Source organism: Osmia bicornis, unplaced genomic scaffold, assembly GCF_907164935.1.
Source record: "Osmia bicornis bicornis unplaced genomic scaffold, iOsmBic2.1, whole genome shotgun sequence".
NCBI lineage: Eukaryota > Metazoa > Arthropoda > Insecta > Hymenoptera > Megachilidae > Osmia > Osmia bicornis.
This window is the reverse complement of record NW_025791113.1, coordinates 608,849-632,026: the sequence shown is the minus strand read 5'-3', so window position 1 is coordinate 632,026 and position 23,178 is coordinate 608,849. Positions and strand designations below refer to the sequence as shown.

General features: G+C 36.7%; 1 protein-coding gene across 1 annotated transcript; it reads right to left on the bottom strand.

Moving 5' to 3' along the window:
* Positions 1-21,393: 21,393 nt before the first annotated feature.
* On the bottom strand, positions 21,394-22,223 carry LOC123988745 (zinc finger protein 853-like). Its single transcript, XM_046289496.1, has 3 exons — positions 22,155-22,223; positions 21,759-22,001; positions 21,394-21,410 (listed from the first exon to the last, which is right to left on the bottom strand). The coding sequence occupies exons 1-3, from the start codon at positions 22,174-22,176 to the stop codon at positions 21,394-21,396; spliced, it is 282 nt and encodes a 93-aa protein (XP_046145452.1). The 5' UTR covers positions 22,177-22,223.
* Between the last annotated feature and the right edge of the window lie 955 nt (positions 22,224-23,178).

Here is a 23,178-nt window from a genome sequence, read left to right as displayed (position 1 = left end):
CTAAGATAAGTATAAAGCAATCAACTACAAGTCTATATCCTGATTGTTAATTATTTATGTTTTCTTTTACAGTTTTTCGAATCGGATTAACCACCACTTCAGCAATCAAAATCTTTTCAGGTAAGAATAGGACTATCAGTTGTACATATATGTCTCAATTATTAATTACATATACTTTTTTTTACAGGTTCTCAACTCGGATTGGCTCCCTCTTACACACTTACATTTTTCTCGAGGGAGTATAAAGCAATTAATTATAACTCTACAACCTACTTATTTAGTTATTCATGTTTTCTTTTAGTAACTATGACTCTCTTAATGGCGGCGTGACGTGTTTGCATGTGCTCCGTCTTTAAATAAAGTTTTGAGTGAGAAAAAGTGAGTCCTGTGGCTTAAATTTAGTCCGAGCGAGTAATATTATGGTCAGTGATCAAAATGATATACAATAAGTGCCGTGATTCTGTAAAATAACACTAAAATTCGTGAAGAAAGTGTAACTTCTGTGTCGAGCACGTGCTTGGTACGTGGTCTACAATCGAGACAATTTTTCAATAAATATAGCGGTTAGAATTGTAAAATATTAGTACCAGCGTGTTCGTTAATTTTTGCGCTATTGAATGATATACGTCTATGGTAATTGTAACTGAGGATTTTGTGAAATAAATAAGATAAACATTTCATGTGAAAAGAATGCGGTGACGGCCATTACGCGGAGCCCTATCTAGGCTTGAAAATTAAAGATAAAGAAAAATTGAAACCGCGATTACTAATTAGGGATTTTCCTATAAGCATCGCATTCGCGAATTCGTGAAGACTATTGCTGAGGCAATAGGTTGCAATGAAGATGGTTTGGAATTACGGGTCCTCACAGAATTTGTTAACAAAAATAAGAGCTCCAAAAACGTTCTCATAGAGATATCACCCCAAACCAGGATTAAATTGATAAAATATGGAAGAATTTATCTAAACTACGAGTCATATCGAATTGAGGACTACTTCAGGGTACTGCAATGCTTTAAATGGCTAAAATTTAATCACCTAGCAAAGAATTGTACAGCCACAACGACAACCTGTGGACACTGTGCGGGAAAGCATAATTCAAGGGAATACAAACAAAAGGAAAAACCCAAGTGCGCCAACTGTAACAGACAGGGATTAGTTGAATCAAAACATTCAGCATTAACTTCGCGAATATGACCTATTTTGCTAAAAAAAAATTAATGAATTAGCGCGGAACACTGAGTACGATACGCAGCAACAATAGAGAGGCGTAGTGCTGCAACGGGGAAAGAAGGAGGGCTTGACAATCCGCCGGTACCTAAGAGGGTCCTTCTTGCTTATATCCCCCTACAAACCGGCCACAAGTTAACACCCTGTGATGCCCAATTATGTCGTCCAAATGCCCCGATAGGGGCAATTTCCACTGGCAACAATTTATTAACAAATTTAACTAATAATGGGGGTATCTCTATGTCACCATACAGTGGACCACCAATATCTATTTCTTACCTTTCCTAGGTAACCCAGGTATCCCAGGTAACTCTCGGTCTGCAGCAACTGTGAACTCTCAACAGCAGCTAAATATATCTCAAAGCTTCCGGTGTGAATGTTGCTCTAAAGATTTTAACTCGTTCTGGGGGCTAGGGGTGCATAAAGCCTCAGCGTACAAAGAAGTAACAAACGAAAATATCAGTATTAATAGAAAAAAGCCTAGATGGCAAGTAGAAGACATTAGAAGAATTGCAATGGCTGAGAAAAGTGCACCAACGACAACAAAGTTAAAAATTAATGAATACTTACATGAAAAAGTGCAACTTTATCCACTGAGATTTATAGAAGCGGTGAAATCCCTACGCAAATCAGCCAAATATAAAGAAACATTGGCGAATCTTCCAGAGAACCTGCAAACAGGAAATGACGCAGAAACTGTGGAAATCAGACAAGGAATTCCTCAAGAAAGGAATCCGGATACTTACCCTGACGTACCGGAAGAGATCGAAGACACGAGATCGGAGAACAGGTACACGAACACTCAGTCAGCTAGAAAGACCTATTGAAAACATAGAAGAACATAATGAAAGGATACAAACAAATACAATAAATGAAAGGAGTAGCACGAATACTTACCTAGTGGAGACACAGCAGCAAAATACATCCTGGTATTCGGAGGTCCTAAGATTCCTCAGCTCGGCGGAATGCGAAGATCAGGCGAAATATATCCTAAGCCAAGCAGTTGAAGATGTCAGACAGGAACGCGACCCTACCGACCACCTGAGGGAATGGTTCTGCACTAACTTCGGAGTACCTGAAAATAAACAGAGAAAATAATCAATGGGAATCAAGAAGGAAAACACTGGACAAAGAAACAAAAGAGGAAAATGGTATACGCTAAAATCCAGCAACTATGGAGGAAGAGCAAAGTTAAAGTAGCAAGGACTATTTTGGATGGGGAAACAGAAGCAGGAAATCAAGTATCTCTTCAGGACCAGGTAAAGTATTGGAAACCAATAATGAAAAACAGGGACATTACTAGGGTGGAGGAAGGAGACCTAAGGTATGAATCGGATAATAATACACCAGTAAAACCGATAACGTGCGGAGAGGTCTTGAGACTCCAGCCAAAAGCCGACACTGCCAGAGGAGCGGATGATGTTTCACCGGATTGCTGGCTAAAGAAAGTACCCAACACAACTAAAGCAATTATTATGAATATTCTATTGTTTTCAGCGAAGATACCGAGCGAGTGGGCGAGAGCTAGAACAGTCCTGATTCCAAAGGCAGGAGAGGTACAAAATCCGGCAAACTACAGGCCAATATCCATAGCCTCAGTGATAATAAGACATTTCCACAAAATTCTAGCAGATAGATTGTACAAATCCCTAAAATATGATGATAGACAACGAGGGATTATTAGAGCGGATGGAGTAGTGGAAATCATATTCATTCTGACAGCTCTTCTTGAGACTGCGTGGAAACAGAAAAGGCAAGTTCATATGGCCTTTTTAGACATTAGGAAAGCATTTGACTCAGTATCGCATAGTTCTATTATTAAGGTTTTAAGGAAGAAAGGAATAAAAAAGAAGCTTATAGATTATATCGAACAATTGTACAATAAGTCAGAACTGTTTATTGAAGTGAACGGAGAGAAATCAGAAACAATAAAACCGCAGCAAGGAGTCAGTCAGGGTGACCCCTTGTTACCTTTAATTTTTAATGCTATCATGGATGAAGTTTTGACAAATCTACCCCAAATAATAGGATTCGAATTACTTGACCTAATTATTAACGGACTTGCTTTTGCAGATGACCTCGTCTTGATTGCTAGCACTAAAGGATTACAAACGCACATAAATCTAGTGTCAAGTGAAATGCAGAAACATGATCTTGGGCTGGCACCAAACAAATGTAAATGTCTTTCATTAATACCCTCAGGAAAAGATAAGAAATTAAAAGTTATAGAACGAGCATAGTTTACGGTTGATGAGAAGGCTATTCCACATATTGGTATGTTGGAAACTTGGAAACACCTGGGCGTCGAATTTTCAGTGCATGGACCGGTTAGAGGGAAACCTCCCTTAAGTGCCTTGTTGGAAAAGGTGGATAAAGGATCATTAAAACCACAGCAAAGATTAACCATCCTGAGAACTTAGCTCATACCAAGATTCTTACACACCCTAATGCTGGGAAAAACTAATTATGTAATGTTAAAACAGCTAGACCAATTAATAAGGAAATCGGTATGCAAGATCATGGATGCACTTACCTAAAGATGTACCGATTGCTTATTTTCACGCGAAGGTCAGAGACGGAGGGCTTGGTATTATGGCGCTGTATACTAAAATCCTATCTCTAACAAAGACAATAATAGTATCAATGAAAAATTCATCGTTGCCGCTAGCCAAGAGAATTATTGAACTTGATGGTATCAGAAAGAAATATCATTGGGCAAAAATACATGCAGACGAAGACCTAAAAAAATATACACATCGAATTGAGTATCCTCCTCCTTTTTGAAGTCGGATAAAAATCGAACCTTACTCTATATAGAAAAACAGACGGTTTTGAGCTCAGGGAAACCTCAGCTGCAATCCCCATGCATAGCTGGGTGGTGGACGATCGAGTCACTATACCTGCCAGGGACTGGATTAAATATCACGCCATCAGAATTAATGCAATTCCATCCCTAATGAGGACTACTCGAGGAAACAGGAGAGATACTCAGGATACCAGATGCAGAGCAGGATGTCAGACGGCAGAGACAACAGCACATATTATACAAGAATGTCACCGCACTCATGGAGGCAGAATCTTAAGACATGATAATATCGCAGGAAAACTAGCGGGAAACTTGATCGGCAAAGTACTGCGCGTAGAATATTAATTTTTGCTCTAGGCAAGAACGCCGGTTAATTTAGTAAGGGAAAAGCGTCCAGGAAAATGAATTCGACACTGCTAATACTTTAGGTAATAAACAAGTTCACTTGATACTTTATTCTATTCTTTAATTCGTAAAGAAGCCCGTAGCGAATTAGTAGCGTGTTACGGGTGTCGTTTGTTTAAAGAGCGCAAACGAAATAGGACGTTTGTTGCGACGTCGTTGTTTTTATAAAACGATCGACCGATGACAACGCCGAGGCGATGGTGATATCGAAAACTATGAGGTTTTAAATTATGGCGCTCTAAATCCGGAACAGCAAAGGGTATCAAACCATCACAGAGCCAAGAATTCCGTCACAGGAAGGAATTAGGAAACCGGACATTATAGCATGCAAGCATGGGCAAGCATTAATTTTGGATGTACAAATTATTTCAGGATATAGGAACCTAAACGAGGCCCACGAGAAAAAGAAGAAATATTATGAAGCAAATAGGGACGTCAAGGCATATTATTGGAAACGTTCTTAATACTAACAGAGTAAGGGTATCAACAGTGACTATCTCGTGGAGAGAAATTTGGTCCAGTCAATCGTATACGTTACTAAAAGACCTAGGTTTCTCTAAGAACATAATGAAGGGACTAACAACCAGAGTCTTGCTTGGATCATATCTAAATTTCTCAAGATGTATGAAGATGACGGCAATACGGATGCACCACCTATGGCCCTTCAGAAGACGATAAAGAGGACGGCAATCAGATTGCTCAAAGAAAGAAAAAAAAAGAAAATACATTTACGACTTAAATTAAATAACTAAACATAGATTTACAATTAATAGTCTTATACGTACCTGAAAAGATTGTAACTGTTGAAATGACTGTTAATCCGACTTGAAATCCTGTAAAAGAAAACATGAATAACTAAATAAGTAGGTTGTAGAGTTATAATTAATTGTTTTATACTTACTCGAGAAAAATGTAAGCGTGTAAGAGGGAACCAATCCGAGTTGAGAACCTGTAACAGAAAGCATGATCAATTAATAAGTCTGTATCCTGATTGTTGATATAAGATATAGAGTGCGCATATAAGATTAGTATGAGCGTTTTGGGTGTTAGAAATCGTGTTTCGTTTCCAGAGGTGACTGGTAACTGACAATCAGTGTAGCACTTGTCGGTATGAAGTAGTTGTACTTCCTTTGGCGTGCATTTTACGATGTGTACCACTTCTCCTGCAATCCTGGCTATGTATCCTGGTTTTTTCATTAGGTTGTACGCAAATTCGTCGGATGAAATAGACGCTATTGATAGGGAATTATAGATGGTTTTTCTTTCCAGTTTGCATTTTTCGCTTAGAATGTTTAGATATAAGTTTTGTATTTGAGCCCTGAAGTGTGTTTCTACGTATACAAATTTTGAGTTTGTGTATGTAAGAATGTCTAACAAAGGAACATCGGGGACTGATACACTCCGATTTTTATGAAACTTTGCATAAATATTTATTAGACCTGTTTATGAAGATAACTGTAATTCGTTGGTGCCTGTTTTTCACTTTGAGGGAGATATCAACCCTTTTATCCGAACCGCCCTTTCTATATACGTGCTTATAAATCGTAAACAACAAAAGATATCAAAAAATAGTTGAAATAAAAGTTATACCGTTTCTTGAGGTCTATAAGGCTGCGTGTAAAATTTTTTTTTAAATCATCCTTTTTGCAAAATTGAATTCCCCCGCCCCTCCGTTTTGAAAAATTTTACTTTTTTTTCAATCAATAAAAGCGCCTATTTATTACGAATTCAACGATGTATTATAGTGTATAGTTGTTTTAATTATTCCGATGGAATTTTTGATTTAAGTTTTTTGATTTGTCTGTATTGACCACTAACTCGACTTATAGTAGGTACTTGCGACGTCGATAGAACCTATATACGTTTTACAAGATATTTGCGTTTATATAAAATCGCAATAATAAGCCATTTATTGTAGGTGTATGATATTTTTTAAAAAGATAAACACGTTATTCCCGAAACACGTTCAAAAATTCGGATTTTACTCTTTCGATGTTTCGTGATGCTCTTGAAAAAGGATCCATAGTCCATGATATTGATATTCGAAAATGGGCATTAGAAGCAAAAGAAAACATTGATTTGCCAACATTTAAAGCAGAAAAGTGGTAGATATTTAAATTTAAAAAACTGCATGGAATAGTTTCGCGTAAAATAACAAAATTTGTAACTTACCGGGAACGTTAAAATTCTCAAGAAATAGATACAGTTATCGATAATTTTATTCAAGTTGTGATACCGAATATTAATACTCGTAGTTATGGCGTAGAAAATGCATTTAATTCGGACGAAAGTGGTTTTAATTTAGAACTTCATTCTGGTCGAACGCTAGCTGCAAGGGAATCAAAAACCATTGAAGCTGTCGTACTGTCCACATCATAAACCACTCATAGTTATACCATACAACCTACTGTATCTGCAAATGGAACATTGCTTTCACCGCTTTACATACATAGTTTTAAAGGAATCAAGCAGACAGTTCGGACCAAAACTAAAAGAAAGTTTATTCAATGCTCCAAATGTTCATGTTTCTGCTTCAATATCTAGCAAATTAACTTCAGAGCACTTTAAAACTTGGTTTACTGAAGTATTTTTAACAAACGAGGGATCCCGAAGCGTTCTCCTACTAGATTCATGGAGTGGACACTGTCCAAATGCTTTGCAACACCTTGTTCCTGAAAGAAAAGAAGTACTTTTTCTGACGATACCGAAAAAGACGACAGGAAGACTACAGCCTCTTGATCTTCTTGGTTTTCGAATATGGAAAAATTTCGTAAAAACTTTTTCCGATCGGGTCATTTTATTGAATCATGACGTTATTTTACATCAACGAAATAATATCATAAAACTCCAATCTCTTGTACATAATCAGTTGTCTTCACCTAGATTCCAAAATTTGTTTAAGCATTCGTGGTACAAAAGTGGATGTATGTATCGAAGAACGTCCGGCACGCTATGAAAATTCAGTCGATTATTGTTTTACAAAACAGGTTGACAAAATTCATCGGTGCGATATATGCGGAGAATTAGCTATACTTCCTTGTGCTTGGTGTAAAAAATATTTATGTTTCAAACACTTTTTTGAAGAATTTCACTACTGTAAAAGCTATGTCGAATAATATTGGTTGTTATATACATGTACAATAATATTATATTATAATAAAAATTAACGTCAGAATAAGTGAAATATGTATAGAAGCGAATTTAACGAACACAGTATGGATGAATGAAAGTGTTACTGTATCACAAACTCTTTACATTTTCAGCTTATTTTTATATGTAGATTAACCGTCTTTTCAATTGTACTACTACATCGGAAGTACTTTGTATATTGTAGAAAGTCTACAAAATAAATGTACTTCATCATATGAAGATGAAATTAATCTTGCAATTATGAAAATGACATGTAAAACGAATGGAAAAATGGTTCTTATCAAAGATCTTATCAACGTTGCAAGTATAAGTTGAGTTAGTGGTCAATACAGACAAATCAAAAAACTTAAATCAAAAATTCCATCGGAATAATTAAAACAACTATACACTATAATACATCGTTGAATTCGTAATAAATAGGCGCTTTCATTGATTAAAAAAAAGGTAAAATTTTTCAAAACGGAGGGGGAGGGGGAATTCAATTTTGCAAAAAGGATGATTTAAAAAAAAAATTTTACACGCAGCCTTATAGACCTCAAGAAACGGTATAACTTTTGTTTCAACTATTTTTTGATATCTTTTGTTGTTTACGATTTATAAGCACGTATATAGAAAGGGCGGTTCGGATAAAAGGGTTGATATCTCCCTCAAAGTGCAAAACGGGCACCAACGAATTACAGTTATCTTCATAAACAGTTCTAATAAATATTTATGCAAAGTTTCATTAAAATCGGAGTGTATCAGTCTCCGATGTTCCCTTGTAAGTCTAATGTTTCTTTCTTTGCTAGTACTTCGTTATCGAATAATACGTTGTTTTGTGATCTTTCGTATATGATTAGTCTAGGGTGTCCTGTTTTTGTTAGTACACTGTTACAAGTTTTGATGTCTCTTTTCGCTGCTGGTGCGAATGAGATGTCGGTTGTTTCTATCGTGTACAATGTTTTGCGGTTATTTGATGTTATTTTTGTTACTGGACCTCGGTATAATACGTCGTATTTGGTTTTACGACAATCTTCTCTCGGTAATGCTGACCAGAAGGTGTGTCCTCCTTCCATGTCAATGCAATGTTCGTCCGAAAATTTACAAACTGTTCCCGATGTTAAGCGTAATTTATCGTTATTAAGGCTAACCTGCGCGTTATACTCTATTAGCGTGATTTTTATTAGACCCTGTACGTATACTTTGTTCCATGTTCCGTAGTTATCGGAATAGGACGCACCTGTACATGAGCTTTCTATTGCGTTTCCCGCGAGACTTACTCCTACAGATTTTGTTGAATTTACTTTTAGATTCGCGATTGTGTGAAAGTTATCGTGCTTAAATATCCCAGTGTTGTGTATAGATTTACAATTTTCGTGGCTTATGTCGAGGAGGTATTCTTGTATTGCGTTTTCTACCGGTACTAAATGGCTGAACATTCCGCATCGAAGGACTGTGCGTTGGATTTCTATTGTACATTGTATGACGGGGACTGTTCTGAGTTCTGCTAATTGTAGTAGCCGTATCGTTATGTTGGTTATGTTAACGTCTGTGTGATGGAAGTCGCATTCTCCGGTGTCCAGTAAAGAGTACGTTGGGCACGATCGGGTTGGTTGCGCCACAATCAAACCCGATTATTGCTTGGCTAATTTTGAATGTGCTGATACAGATTAATAGAATTAACTTCATTGTTGGCTTTGTTCTAGAAAAAAGATTTATGTTATTTCCTGTGTTGCTCAATGCTTAATTTATTCGCATGAACTGTTTTTGGCTTTCCTTCATAGTTGATTGTTATATTATTGTTATCTCCTATTTTCAATATTTCGTATGGCCCTAAATACCAATCTTTCTCCAATTTCCCTGGTTTGGGTTCTTTTAGCAGCCATGCTACTTCGCGAGCGAAAGACGGCGCGCGACGTACAAAATATAAAAGAAAAGAAGAAATTATTATTTGGAACATTAGTACGCGGTAGAAAAAGCGCTGCCACCAGTCCTAATCACTTATGACGATGTTAAATCACTTACGATTAAAACAATTAAAAAAGTCAGTAAAATTTGATGATAGATTTACTGCTGAGTCCGTCACCTACGGGCACCTCGTGAGAATTTGTGCGTAGATGGTAAGCGTGATAATATTGGAAGAAGAAGGTGTTTGAACGCAAATTAATTGTAAACTGAATATAAGTAACAAATGTATAATTTCGAGAAAATAGTTATGACAATGAAAGCGGTTTAGTTTACAGAAGGTGCGTGCTGTGTAAAATACATGGAAAAGAAATTGGAATATATATATATATATATATATATACAGGGTGTTCGACAACAGGTGGGCAATATTTTAATGGGTGATTCTAGGGATCAACATAAGACGAAAATCAAGAATAACGAAATAGCGTTTACGGCTTTGCTTTCCAGTTATTAACGTTTAAAAATTCGAGTAATAAAATAATTTTTAACAAAAAAAAAAATCCGACTTCAAAATGCACTAAAAAGTATAAAATAATTTCCATTTCATTTATATCTGTATTCCACAGCTATTAATACAATCTACTTAATCATTAAATAGGATACTAAATATATTTCAAAGTTTTCGGAGGCGGCGCAAAATTAAAAACTTTTCCTCTACTGGGAAGATCCTAGTTCAGGTGTCGGCAACCAGTGACAAATGACCCATTTGATAATTTCAAGTAAACAATATTCAGTGGGAATCAATATACCCATTACGAATTAACTATACTGCAGTTCACGAGTGACCGCACTTAAGTCGCGCAGCTAGTGACCTACTGAGGTCTAGGGAAATTTTTAATAGTGCGTGTGATTCCCCTTTACAGCTTGCTTCTAACTTTGCGTTCACATCATTTTTTTCCGGAAAATAATAGAATTTTCATTGCATCGTGAACTTTACAATATCATCACCGCTTTTCAATTATCGTACGTCATATATTTCTGCCCACCATTTATATGATCGCAAGGTATAATAAGAAGCAAGCTGGAGAGGGGAATAACACACGTCATTAAAAATCTCTCTAGACCTAGTGAGCGGCACGAGTTAAGTATGGTCTCTTGTAAACTGCAGTATAGTGCATGTCCATCAGGAGTGCTGACAATTTCTCATACAATCGTTACAATTACAAATGTTTTCAACCGGACCTATAATTTTGCTCTTACGACTTATTAATTACCAAGTTTGCCATACCACAATCAAATCGTTATTGGCAGCACCGTTTGTTCGGGTATTTTTAATTTTGCGCCGCCTCCGAAAACTTTGAAATATATTTAGTATCCTATTTAATGATTAAGTAGATTGTATTAATAGCTGTGGAATACAGATATAAATGAAATGGAAATTATTTTATACTTTTTAGTGCATTTTGAAGTCGGATTTTTTTTTTTGTTAAAAATTATTTTATTTCACACTTTTTAGTGGAACGAGCAGTATTCGAAGTTTACTTGCAGGGACAAGTTTGAAAAATCGCGATCGGTATATTCCTTGGAGGGTAACCCTAAAGAATAGGCTTTTTATTATAATAACAATAGTTATTAACAATAAGAAGTTAAATAAATTTTGGGAAATGGAATCATCGTGGAATGATCTACGAAATGTGAAATCTTTCATCGCAATCGGTGCATTCCTTGAACCAGAACGTATTTTGCAATAATGAAAACCGTTCGAAATATAAAAATGCGAAATGTTTTTATAATGGGAACAATCGGAAGACATATCCTACAAGACGCAAAAGATTTCATTCCGATTGGTCCATCCGTCTCGGAGTAATCAGCGAACGCACATTTACAAAAAAAGGTCGTTAGAAATAAAAAAATGCAAAATATTTTTTTTACGGGACCAATGGGGAATTGTACTGTACAAGATGCAAAAAGTTTCATTCCAATTGATCCATCCATATCAGAATAATCGGTGAACATACACCGCACGTACATGAAATAGTACGTTTTTTGCAATAAAAACCGTTCGGAATGAAAAAATATAGAATGTTTTTTTAACGGGACCAATCGGGGGACATACTTTAGAAGACGCAAAAGGTTTCGTTCCAATTGGTCCATCCGTCTCGGAATAATCGGCGAACAAAGGCAGAAAAAATAACAATAGTTTTTCACGAATATCTCGAAAACTAAAGGTTTCCGTTAATTATGCATAATGAAAAAGTTGTTCAGAATCATGCTCCCGACAATATATTAAAGGATCATTGAAGTCATTTTATGTTGAGATTACAAACTTCCCGTTTTTATTTTGCAATAATGAAAACCGTTCGGAATAAAAAAATGCGAAATGTTTTTACAACGGGACCAATGGGAAAACATATCCTACAAGACGCAAAAGATTTCATTCCGATTGGTCCATCCGTCTCGGAGTAATCAGCGAACGTACTTTTAGAAAAAAAAATCGATAGGAATAAAAAAATGCAAAATATTTTTTTAACGGGACCAATGGGGAATTGTACTGTACAAGATGCAAAAAGTTTCATTCCGATTGGTCCATCCGCCTCGGTGTAATCGGTGAACATAAACTGCACGTACATGAAATAGCACGTTTTTTTGCAATAAAAAGCGTTCGGAATGAAAAAATGCAAAATGTTTTTTCAACGGGACCAATCGGAAGACATATCCTACAAGATGCAAAAGGTTTCGTTCCGATTGGTCCATCCGTCTCGGCGTAATCGGTGAACAAAGCCAGAAAAAAAAAAAAAAAAAAAAAAAAATATACTGATCGAATTGAGTATCCTCCTCCTTTTCGAAGTCGGATAAAAAGAGCCAGAAACCTGCAATCCGCTCAGCACCGACGACCAAACGTCAGCTGAGCAGCGGTCGGTACAGTTATAACCAAGAATCGTTCAATAGTAGAAACTTACCTCGTGCTATTCTGTTTCTCGGTACCCCACCATTCGGCTTCGATGCTTGGTTATGACTGTACCGGCTCCTGCTCAGCTGACGTTCGGTCGTCGGTGCTGAGCGGATTGCAGGTTTCTGGCGCTTTTTACTGGAATTTTTAAACGTTAATAACTGGAAAACAAAGCCGTAAACGCTATTTCGTTATTCTTGATTTTCGTCTTATTTTGATCCCTAGAATCACCCCTTAAAATATTGCCCACCTGTTGTCGAACACCCTGTATAAAATAATTTTTAACAAAAAAAAAATCCGATTTCGAAATGCAGTAAAAAGTATAAAATAATTTCTATTTCATTTATATCTGTATTCCACAGCTATTAATACAATCTACTTAATCGTTAAATAGGACACTAAATATATTTCAAAGTTTTCGGAGGCGGCGCAAAATTAAAAACCTTTCCTCTACTAGGAAGATCCTAACTCGGGCGACGGCAACCTATGATAAATCCCATTTGATAATTTCAAGTAAATAATATTCAACGGGAATCAACAAACCCATTGCGAATTAACTATCTTGCAGTTCACGAGTGACCGCACTTAACTCGCGCAGCTAGTGACCTACTGATGTCTAGGGAGACTTTTAATAGTGCGTGTGATTCCCCTTTACAGCTTGCTTCCTACTTTGCGTTCACATCATTTTTTCCCGGAAAATAATAGAATTTTCATTGCATCGTGAAACTTTACAATATCATCACCGGTTTTCAGTTATCGTACGTCATATATTTCTGCCCACCATTTATATGATCGCAAAGTATAATAAGAAGCAAGCTGAAGAGGGAAATAACACACGTCATTAAAAATCTCTCTAGACCCAGTGAGCTGCGCGAGTTAAGTATGGTCTCTCGTGAACTGCAGTGGAGTGCTGCCAATTTCTGACACAATCGTTACAATTACAAATGTTTTCAGCCGGACCTATAATTTTTCTCTTACGACTTATTAATTACCAAGTTTGCCATACCGCAATCAAATCGTTATTGGCAGCACCGTTTGTTCGGGTATTTTTAATTTTGCGCCGCCTCCGAAAACTTTGAAATATATTTAGTATCCTGTTACGTCCTGTGACGCGTTCTTTAAAACTTCTATTTCGCCACCCAAATTCTTTATACTTCTATTTCGCCACCCAAATTCTTTAAACTTATATTTCGCTATACAAATTCTTTGAACTTCTATTGCACCGTCCAAATTCATCGCTCCGCAAAAATTCTGAGTGAGCAACTCAGCCGGGTCGTCGTACGGCGAGAACGCTGACGATCCGGACGAGGTGGTTCACCCGAATTGCCAAATCAAAAATCGACCTCATTAATCAATATATAATAACGCGACCAAGCCACCCGCGTTCAGATCAATTATAGTACAGAAACAGAACAGATCAATTATAGTACAGAAACAGAACAGATCGATTATAGTGCATAAACAGACGAGATCAAATTTTGTTCAGGAACAGTTCACAATCAATTATAGTGTAGACACAGATCAGATAAATTATCGTGCAGAACCAGTATAAGTTAGTGCAGACTCAAAAGTCATCGTGACCAGATCACTTCCGTAAAATTCGTTCAGAATCGGCCAGTCCGTTAACGCGAATCCGGATTTAATTCTAACACGCGTACAGAAATCCGCAAAATATGACTCTGCTACGGGACTCACAAGGAAAGGCCGCGAAGTGTCCCCCTCCGATTTTGATGAAACTTCATTCATTTGTTAAGCAGGTAAAAATAAGGGACACGTATTTTTTTATATCGGCTGAGACGCGACTTTAAGGGGTGAAACCACCTTCAAAGTTTCGACGTGAAACTGCTATCTCGAAAACCAAAGAAGATACGTGAAAACTTCTAATGGGCGGATTTAATGGTTTTTTATATACAATAATATGGCGTTAACAGATTGTCGAAAATACCATTTGTTTATAACGAAAAAAATGTTTATAACATTATTTTACGCCTTATTTAAATTTATGTAATGACAAAAAATGTAGAGCATTTTATTCCAAATCGATTGATATATATGTTTATGAAATTCCTTCCTACAGTTTCGCAGATTTTTATTATTTATGACTCGCGCGTACGCCCGCTGAGTCAGCGCGTGATACTTTCATCGTATCTGACGTTATACACTGATGTTATTTATCCGCATAAGTGGAAAACAACTATTTTTATAACATACAATGGTTAATTTTGTTAAATTTGTATCGCATGATATAAAATAATTAAAGCTATACATACTCCAGGGTGGATGTATGAAATTGATAATTTTAATATGCAACAAGGAATTTGAATAACTTAAAGAACATAGTCGTGACAAAAATGATACTCTTCGAAGAAATTCTTCAAATATAAAGGCTTTCGGCACCAAGCACAGGTAATAATAGCCATATGTGGTTCATTTTCAGATTGATAGTTAATACTCCTAATTGTTTATTATCTGATACAACTTTTCCCATATGTCCACTACAGTATCCACTCAACGAATGGAATAGTAAAGCGATTGTTTATAAAACATTTACTTTAAAAATAAAAATATCTTGTAACCTTTGTGACCTTCGCTCTTATAGTCTTATAAATTTTTATTATTTATATACGGAACTCTCACCAATCAATTCCATCCACTACGCATAGCTACATTATACAACCTACAATATCTGTAAACGGAAAACTGCTATCTCCTCTTTTTGTCGTGTTAAAGGAAACATCTGGAGAGTTTGGACCTAGGGTACAACAAACTATGTTTAAACCAACAAACATTTTGGCCATCGCGTCAACATCTGGAAAACTGACCAACGAACATTTTAAAATTTGGTTAAAAGAAATTTACTTTCCTAATACAAACAAGAAGACTGCTTTACTATTAGATTCTTGGAGTGACCATTGTTGTCGTAGTATTGTGGAAGCTACACCGGAAAATAAAGAATTAGTAGTATTTACGATTCCAGCAGGGACTACAAAATATTTACAACCATTAGACGTGTACGGATTTCGTGTATGGAAAAATTTTGTTCGCCGGTTTTCAGACACAGTCATCCTATTACATTACGAGATTAATCTCCACACGAGGGACAATATTTTAAAACTCCAGTCGCTGGCTCATAAACAATTTTCTTCCCCACGATTTGAAAACTTTATTAAATATTCATGGTATAAAAACGGATATGTGTCATCGAGACCACCTCATTTTGAAAATCCCGTGGAGTTCTGCTATGCTGCAGATAATGAACCACGATGTCACGTATGTGGTGATGTGGCTATTATTACCTGTGCTTGGTGCCGAAAGCCTTTATATTTGAAGCATTTCTTCGAAGAGTATCATTTTTGTCACGACTATGTTCTTTAACTTATTCAAATTCCTTGTTGCATATTAAAATTATCAATTTCATACATCCACCCTGGAGCATGTATAGCTTTAATTATTTTATATCATGCGATACAAGTTTAACAAAAGTAACCATTGTATGTTATAAAAATAGTTGTTTTCCACTTATGCGGATAAATAATATCAGTGTATAACGTCAGATACGATGAAAGTATCACGCGCTGACTCAGCGGGCGTACGCGCGAGTCATAAATAATAAAAATCTGCGAAACTGTAGGAAGGAATTTCATAAACATATATATCAATCGATTTGGAATAAAATGCTCTACATTTTTTGTCATTACATAAATTTAAATAAGGTGTAAAATAATGTTATAAACATTTTTTTCGTTATAAACAAATGGTATTTTCGACAATCTGTTAACGCCATATTATTGTATATAAAAAACCATTAAATCCGCCCATTAGAAGTTTTCACGTATCTTCTTTGGTTTTCGAGATAGCAGTTTCACGTCGAAACTTTGAGGGGTCGTTTCACCCCTTAAAGTCGCGTCTCAGCCGATATAAAAAAATACGTGTCCCTTATTTTTACCTGCTTAACAAATGTACGAAGTTTCATCAAAATCGGAGGGGGACACTTCGCGGCCTTTCCTTGTTAGATTCAATCATACAAAAGGTACGCGGAGAACTCAGTGAGAGGGAGAACTTCGCGACATTACAATCCTATTTAACGATTAAGTAGATTGTATTAATAGCTGTGGAATACAGATATAAATGAAATAGAAATTATTTTATACTTTTTAGTGCATTTCGAAGTCGGATTTTTTTTTTTGTTAAAAATTATTTTATTTCACACTTTTTGAAGCGGTTTGCATTTTCCCGCTGCGACGACGGTGGTGCGCAACACGCGCTTTACTTTCTTTTGTTTCTCTTTATGTATTCACTTCCTTTTTGTATCACTTACGTTTTCTATCTTTTTCATAACGAATGTATCTGATTTTTATATCATGTAACTAATATATATATATATATATATATCGTTTCCCGCAGTGGATAATCAACGTGTTTTTATTCTCAAAGCATTATTAATATTACACCAGTACTAACAATGGTTGTGGGCCCAGGCGATTCCAGCGCATGTGTATAACCTATAAGACGCCACGTGCTCATGCGTCGTATATACAAGTTCGTCTAGAGATAAGCGTATCATATAATAAACCAGGTAAGACAATTAGTAATAACAAAAATGTCTGACAATAACAAAATAGATTTGCAAATCGCAAAATTATCGGACGACAACTATCATACCTGGAAGATAGAGATGAAATGGTACTTGAAAGGTAAAGGTTTGCTTGACCATGCGCTTGGAAAAATTGTTTTGGACGAAACTGCAACGCCAGAACAGAAAAGAATACATCAAATGTATGAAGATAAAGCAATGGCTGCAATAGGGCTTCATCTGGAACCAGATCAACAAGTACACATAGAGGAATGTACGAATGCAAATGAAGCATGGAGGTCCTTGGAACAAGTACATCAACCCAAATCTCGAGTCAGAATAATGCGACTCAAAAAACAATTATATCAATCCAAGATGAAGGGAGACGAACCTATGTCGTCATACGTATCCAGAGTGAAAGTTGTAGCTAACAATCTCAGAGAAGCTGGTGCTCAAGTAAACGATGAAGACATAGCATATATTTTGTTATCAGGCCTACCAGATTCCTATGAAAGTCTGACCATGTCTTTAGCTGGTGTGCCAGATGAGAAATTTACATCAAGTGAGGTGAGTAAAATGCTCTTGACTGAATTTGACAGACGTTTGTCCAGACATACAGAGGAAGATACAGATTATAAAGAGGCATTACAAATTAGAAAAGTATCGACTCAGGCTCCACGCAAAAATCCAGCTAAGTATCAAACAGAAGTTACCAATACAATCAAACCCTTGTTTTGCTCACACTGTAAGAAGCGAGGACATGAATTAAAAAACTGCTGGTCGAAAAATAAAGGTAATAGTTATAGAAATTTTAACAATAAGAGGGTAAACAATAACGAAGATTTTTTGGTTTCGCTTAACAATATTGATGTGCAAGACACATGGCTGCTAGATAGTGGATGCACACACCATGTGTGCAGGCGAAAGGATTGGTTTCAGACTCTTAAGGAAACACAATTAGGACCAATCAATACAGCAGCCGAACCACTCGATAAGGGAAATACTGCTCTTGAAGCAAAAGGCGTTGGTAATATTGTAATAAAAACATTTGTCGGTAAACAAACACAATATATAATGTTACATAACGTATATTACGTACCTCACATTAGAAAGAATTTAATGTCCGTATCGCAAATTGAACGTAGAGGAAAGCAGGTTATTATCTGAAACGGAAGTGCAGTGATCAGTAATGTTATGGACAACAAAGTACTGTGTATAGCCGACAGACAGAATAACTTGTACGTTGTCCGCGCTAAAACCCTGACAAATACAGAAGAGAGTCCAGAATCTTATAATGTGGCAGCAAAGGATCACATGTTATGGCATCGCAGATTTTGTCATATCGGTCACAAAATACTTGAAATGACAAAAAAATCAAATGGTGTCCGTGGGTTAGAAGACGCAATAATAGATGACAGCGCATGCGAAGATTGCTATGTTGGTAAGTCAACAAAAACCGCTTGTCGAGGGACCAACGGCCCACAGTCAGGAGACATTTGTGAGCTGATTCATTCCGATGTTTGTGGACCCATGCCTGTGGACTCACTGAGTGGTAAGCGATATTTTGTCACGTTCACGGATGACTACTCTAGATATTCTCACGTAGCATTCGTTAAAACTAAAGAGGACGTCAAAAATGAAATCAAAAAGTACATAGCAAGGGTAGAATTGGAAACGGGCAAGAGAGTGAAAAGATTCCGCTCCGACAACGGGAGAGAATACTGTAATCAGATATTGAAAGACTACTTCGACGAAAGGGGCATCAAACACGAGAAATCCAACGTGGAAACTCCACAAATGAATGGAGTCGCCGAGCGTGTAAATAAATCATTTTTAGATTTAGTAAGGTCTATGTTAAAATCGGCCAAATTACCCCAGAAGTTATGGGCAGAAGCCGTTGCTACGGCTGCATACGTCAAGAATCGCGCAAGCCACACATCTATCAAATATCAAGTGCCACTTGCTATTTGGACAAGAAAAGCGCCAAGTGTGAAACACTTGAAAGTGTATGGCTCATTAGCTTACGTACACTTACCGAGACAGGGGCAAAGGAAGCTCGATGCCAGAGCAGTGCCCTGCGTATTTGTGGGATACGCGACACAGACCAGAGGATATCGACTATGGTGTCCACGGAAGCGAGACGTAATTGTCACAGAACATGTGCGATTCATAGAAGACCAAATAGGCTACGAACGACTCCACGATGAAAAGGTTAATCACAATCAAATATACGATACAAGTCAGTCAGACGAAGAAGCTGAGGTTAGTTTAACGCCTCAGAACGAAGGACAGGAAGAGCCCATTGAACCTCCAACCGAAGGAGATAAATCCACTCGTGAGATAGTGGGGGAAGAAGTCACCCAAACTAAAAGAAGGGTCGGTAAACCGAAGAAGGTACCCCGAAATCCCTATGGTAGAAAGGGAAACCCTAAGGAACAGACGAGTGAAGAATCAGTACCCCCATCTGGAGAAGAACGAGAAGAAATTCCAGAACATCTAGAGTTGAATCATATGGAAATCGTAGAACCAACACCACTAGATGAGGCAATATCCTCCCATGAAGCAAAAGAATGGAAACAAGCCATGGACGAGGAGATGAACAGTCTAATACAGCGTGAATCATGGGAAGTTGTAAAAACATTGCCATGTGGACAAAAGTGCATTGGCAGTAGATGGGTCTTTAAATTGAAAAGAGACTGCGAAAATAATGTATCACGTTTTAAAGCAAGGTTAGTAGCACAGGGTTATTCTCAACAAAAGGGTATAGATTATGGGGAAACTTATTCACCTGTTGCGAATTTTTCAATAATACGCCTCCTATTAGCAATTTCAGTTATCTTTAATTGGTTCACAAGACATATAGATGTTAAATGTGCATACCTGTATGGACAGTTGAAAGAGGAAATTTACTTAAGACTACCCTCTTCAAGCAATGACACTAAGGAAGTTATAGTCAGGTTAAGACGTCCCATATATGGACTCAAACAGTCCGGAAGAAACTGGAACACAGAGTTAAATGAGTTCTTCACAAAACATAACTTCAAAAGACTAGAATCATCAAGTTGCGTCTATCGCAAAGGACATTGGGTCATAGCGATAGTGTATGTGGATGATATCTTCCTATTCTCAAACGATTCAGCGTCTATTGACGAGTTCATCGATTCCATAAGTAAACGGTATGAAATAAAAGACCTTGGTGCGATAAGCGACATGCTGGGCGTTAAGGTAGAAAGAAATAAAACTACAATTACTTTAAATCAAAAGGCATATATAGAGTCATTGTTGCGAAAATACAATATGATAGATTGTAGAGGTGCAAGAACACCGCTAGAACCGGGATTAGTCCTATCAAAAAAATATGAGCTCAGAATTCACAAAAGAATGCGAGAAAACGAGTTATCGAGAACTCATAGGCTCATTAATGTACATAGCGTTGCGTACGAGACCGGATATATTGTTCGCGGCAACGAAGTTATCGCAATTTAACTCATGTTCTACCCCGGTACACTGGATACAAGCCAAACACATACTGCGTTATTTGAGCAAATCCAAAGATTTTGTATTAGCTTATAATGCGAGTAAGACACCAAAGATAAAGATTTGTTGTGACGCGGATTGGGCTGGTGACCCAGATGATAGGCATTCATTCACGGGCTTAGTCGTAATGGTAGGCTCAAACGTCGTACAATGGACATCATCGAAACAGAAAAGTATATCGACCTCAACCATGGAGGCAGAATACGTAGCGTTGGCATCTGGGGTGAAAGAGGCACTTTGGCTGCGTATGTTCCTAAGCGAGTTAGAATTATATGAACACTTGTCTGGAGGTTGCGAAATGCTTTGCGACAATCGAGCTGCTATAGATTTCTCAAGTAGTAGAATAGAGAACTCCCGCACCAAACATATCGATATTGCATTCCATATAGTCCGAGAAGAATACGAAAACAAATTGTTTAATTTATCGTATATAGCATCTAATGAGAATGTAGCAGACCTGCTGACTAAGTCGCTTCGACATGTCGCGCATGAAAGTTGTGTCCAAAATATAGGATTGCAAAATGCAAAAGTGGGGGATTGAAGCGGTTTGCATTTTCCCGCTGCAACGACGGTGGTGCGCAACACGCGCTTTACTTTCTTTTGTTTCTCTTTATGTATTCACTTCCTTTTTGTATCACTTACGTTTTCTATCTTTTTCATAACTAATGTATCTGATTTTTATATCATGTAACTAATATATATATATATATATATCGTTTCCCGCAGTGGATAATCAACGTGTTTTTATTCTCAAAGCACTATTAATATTACACCAGTACTAACACTTTTTAGTGGAATTAGAGAAACGAACAATATTTGTCGGATGCCGTAAGGTTATATTTTGTTCTCAATGGTTTAGTAAGAATCAGGCACTGGTAGTTAATAAAAATAAAAAAGCAGAACACCGAATAACATGTCTTTAAATCACTTTAATTAAATTTTTTTTTATTTAATAAAAACTGAAATGAACAAACCCCCCCCCCCCTTCCCCCCCCCCCCCCGGTACCACCTTAGGCGCCTTGAACGCCCAGCCGCTACTCCTCTTTCTGTAATGTAAAATTGCAATTATTAGATATGTATTTTTTTTTTATTAAGATATTACTATTATAAATATTTGCCCTTATATTGAACAACAAAGATGTTCTGATAAGGGCAATGTTGTATTCCTCTGTACGAGGCAAGAATTCATAGTATAGGAAAGAGTAATCTGTAATACATACTTCGCGGAGGCCTCGCCGCCCCCTCCTCCGCCCCCTCCGCCGGCTTCATCTCCTGCTCCTGAGGGAGGGGCTCCTCCCTCGGCAGATCGACCTGTCCACGCTGAGGGAGGAGCTCCTCCCTCAGTTGCAGCAGTTGCTGTTCCTGCTGCTGTTGCAGCTGTTGCTGCAGCAACTGCATCTGACGCTGGTGCTGCTCATTCTGCTGCTGCAGCAACAGCTGAACATCACGCACCAATTTGTGATCTAAAAGAGAAATAAAAATAAAAATAGAAAGAAATGTATATATATATATATTTCGGCATGTTTCTGAATCATGCAATATATGCATTTTCCAGAGTCTTATAATTTTTCTTGAACTATTTTGCCATTATTAAAGTTAAAAAAAATAATACTTACAATCGTCTTCAGATTTCTCCATTTGTGATTGTTTATAAATTATCTCTCCTGTTTGTTACGTTTATGTTCTGAAGCAAAAATATTTGTGTAGTCATTATATTTGTAAAAAAAGATATAAGTAATAATAGTTACATTAATATTAATTAATGACTAGCGGTGGAATGTCATTGATTACAGTGACATAGTGTTTATGTTGTATAGAACGAAAGTCACACGAACGGCGACAAGACCGTGTACATCGAAACACATCTATACTTTTTAACGCGTATCAGGATAACTAACATTCAATATGTACTTCTTGTATACTTTTATTATATTCACTGAATACGAATCCGGAAACTATTTTTCACCAGTAACTAAAATTTTTGATTATTTCTACTGCGAAATATATAAAATATTATCAACTACGTATGTTTCAACATCGATAAAAAGTGATAAAAATGACATTCGAAATGTAGCAGTACTCAAATATTTTTTTTTTAAATTCAAGTTGTAGAAGAAATTCTAATTATATGCATATGCGATTTCATACCAAGTTTGCTGTCGACTAGTATAAATTAATAAAATTATTCGTTTGTTCCCCCATTTAATTTCGTTCGTTGTTTAACAGCCGAGTAAATAGAAATAAAAGGTTTTATTGATAACAAAAAAAAGAAATTATTATAATAAGTGCAATAAAAATTTGTTAACAATTCCAAATCTAAAGTTAAATAATGATAAAAATAATAAGTTATACTTTGATGTAATAAAAATAGTTTGGTTCAAAGTGACTATAATAATACACCAACTAAATGAACCGTACCACCAGCCATTAAGAAATATTAATATATATTATTATATACAACGTAGACAGAAATGAAATATTGCACGTTTCGTACTTACCACTTGGCCGAATCGCTGTTCGTATGAAACTGAGCAGGAATCTCTGACTTCCAAAAGGAGAGAGTTGGTAGGGCACATTCCAGGATCGCACAAATTATTCTCTATGTTTACATTCCTGTTGATATCTGCGTAGTAGTTCATA

Excerpts from the sequence above, each read along its gene's own strand:
- LOC123988745 (XM_046289496.1), bottom strand. The coding sequence starts at position 22,176 with ATGGAGAAATCTGAAGACGATT. Across the intron at positions 22,002-22,154 it reads GGAGAAATCTGAAGACGATT|ATCACAAATTGGTGCGTGAT; the intron begins GTAAGTATTATT and ends TTTCTCTTTTAG.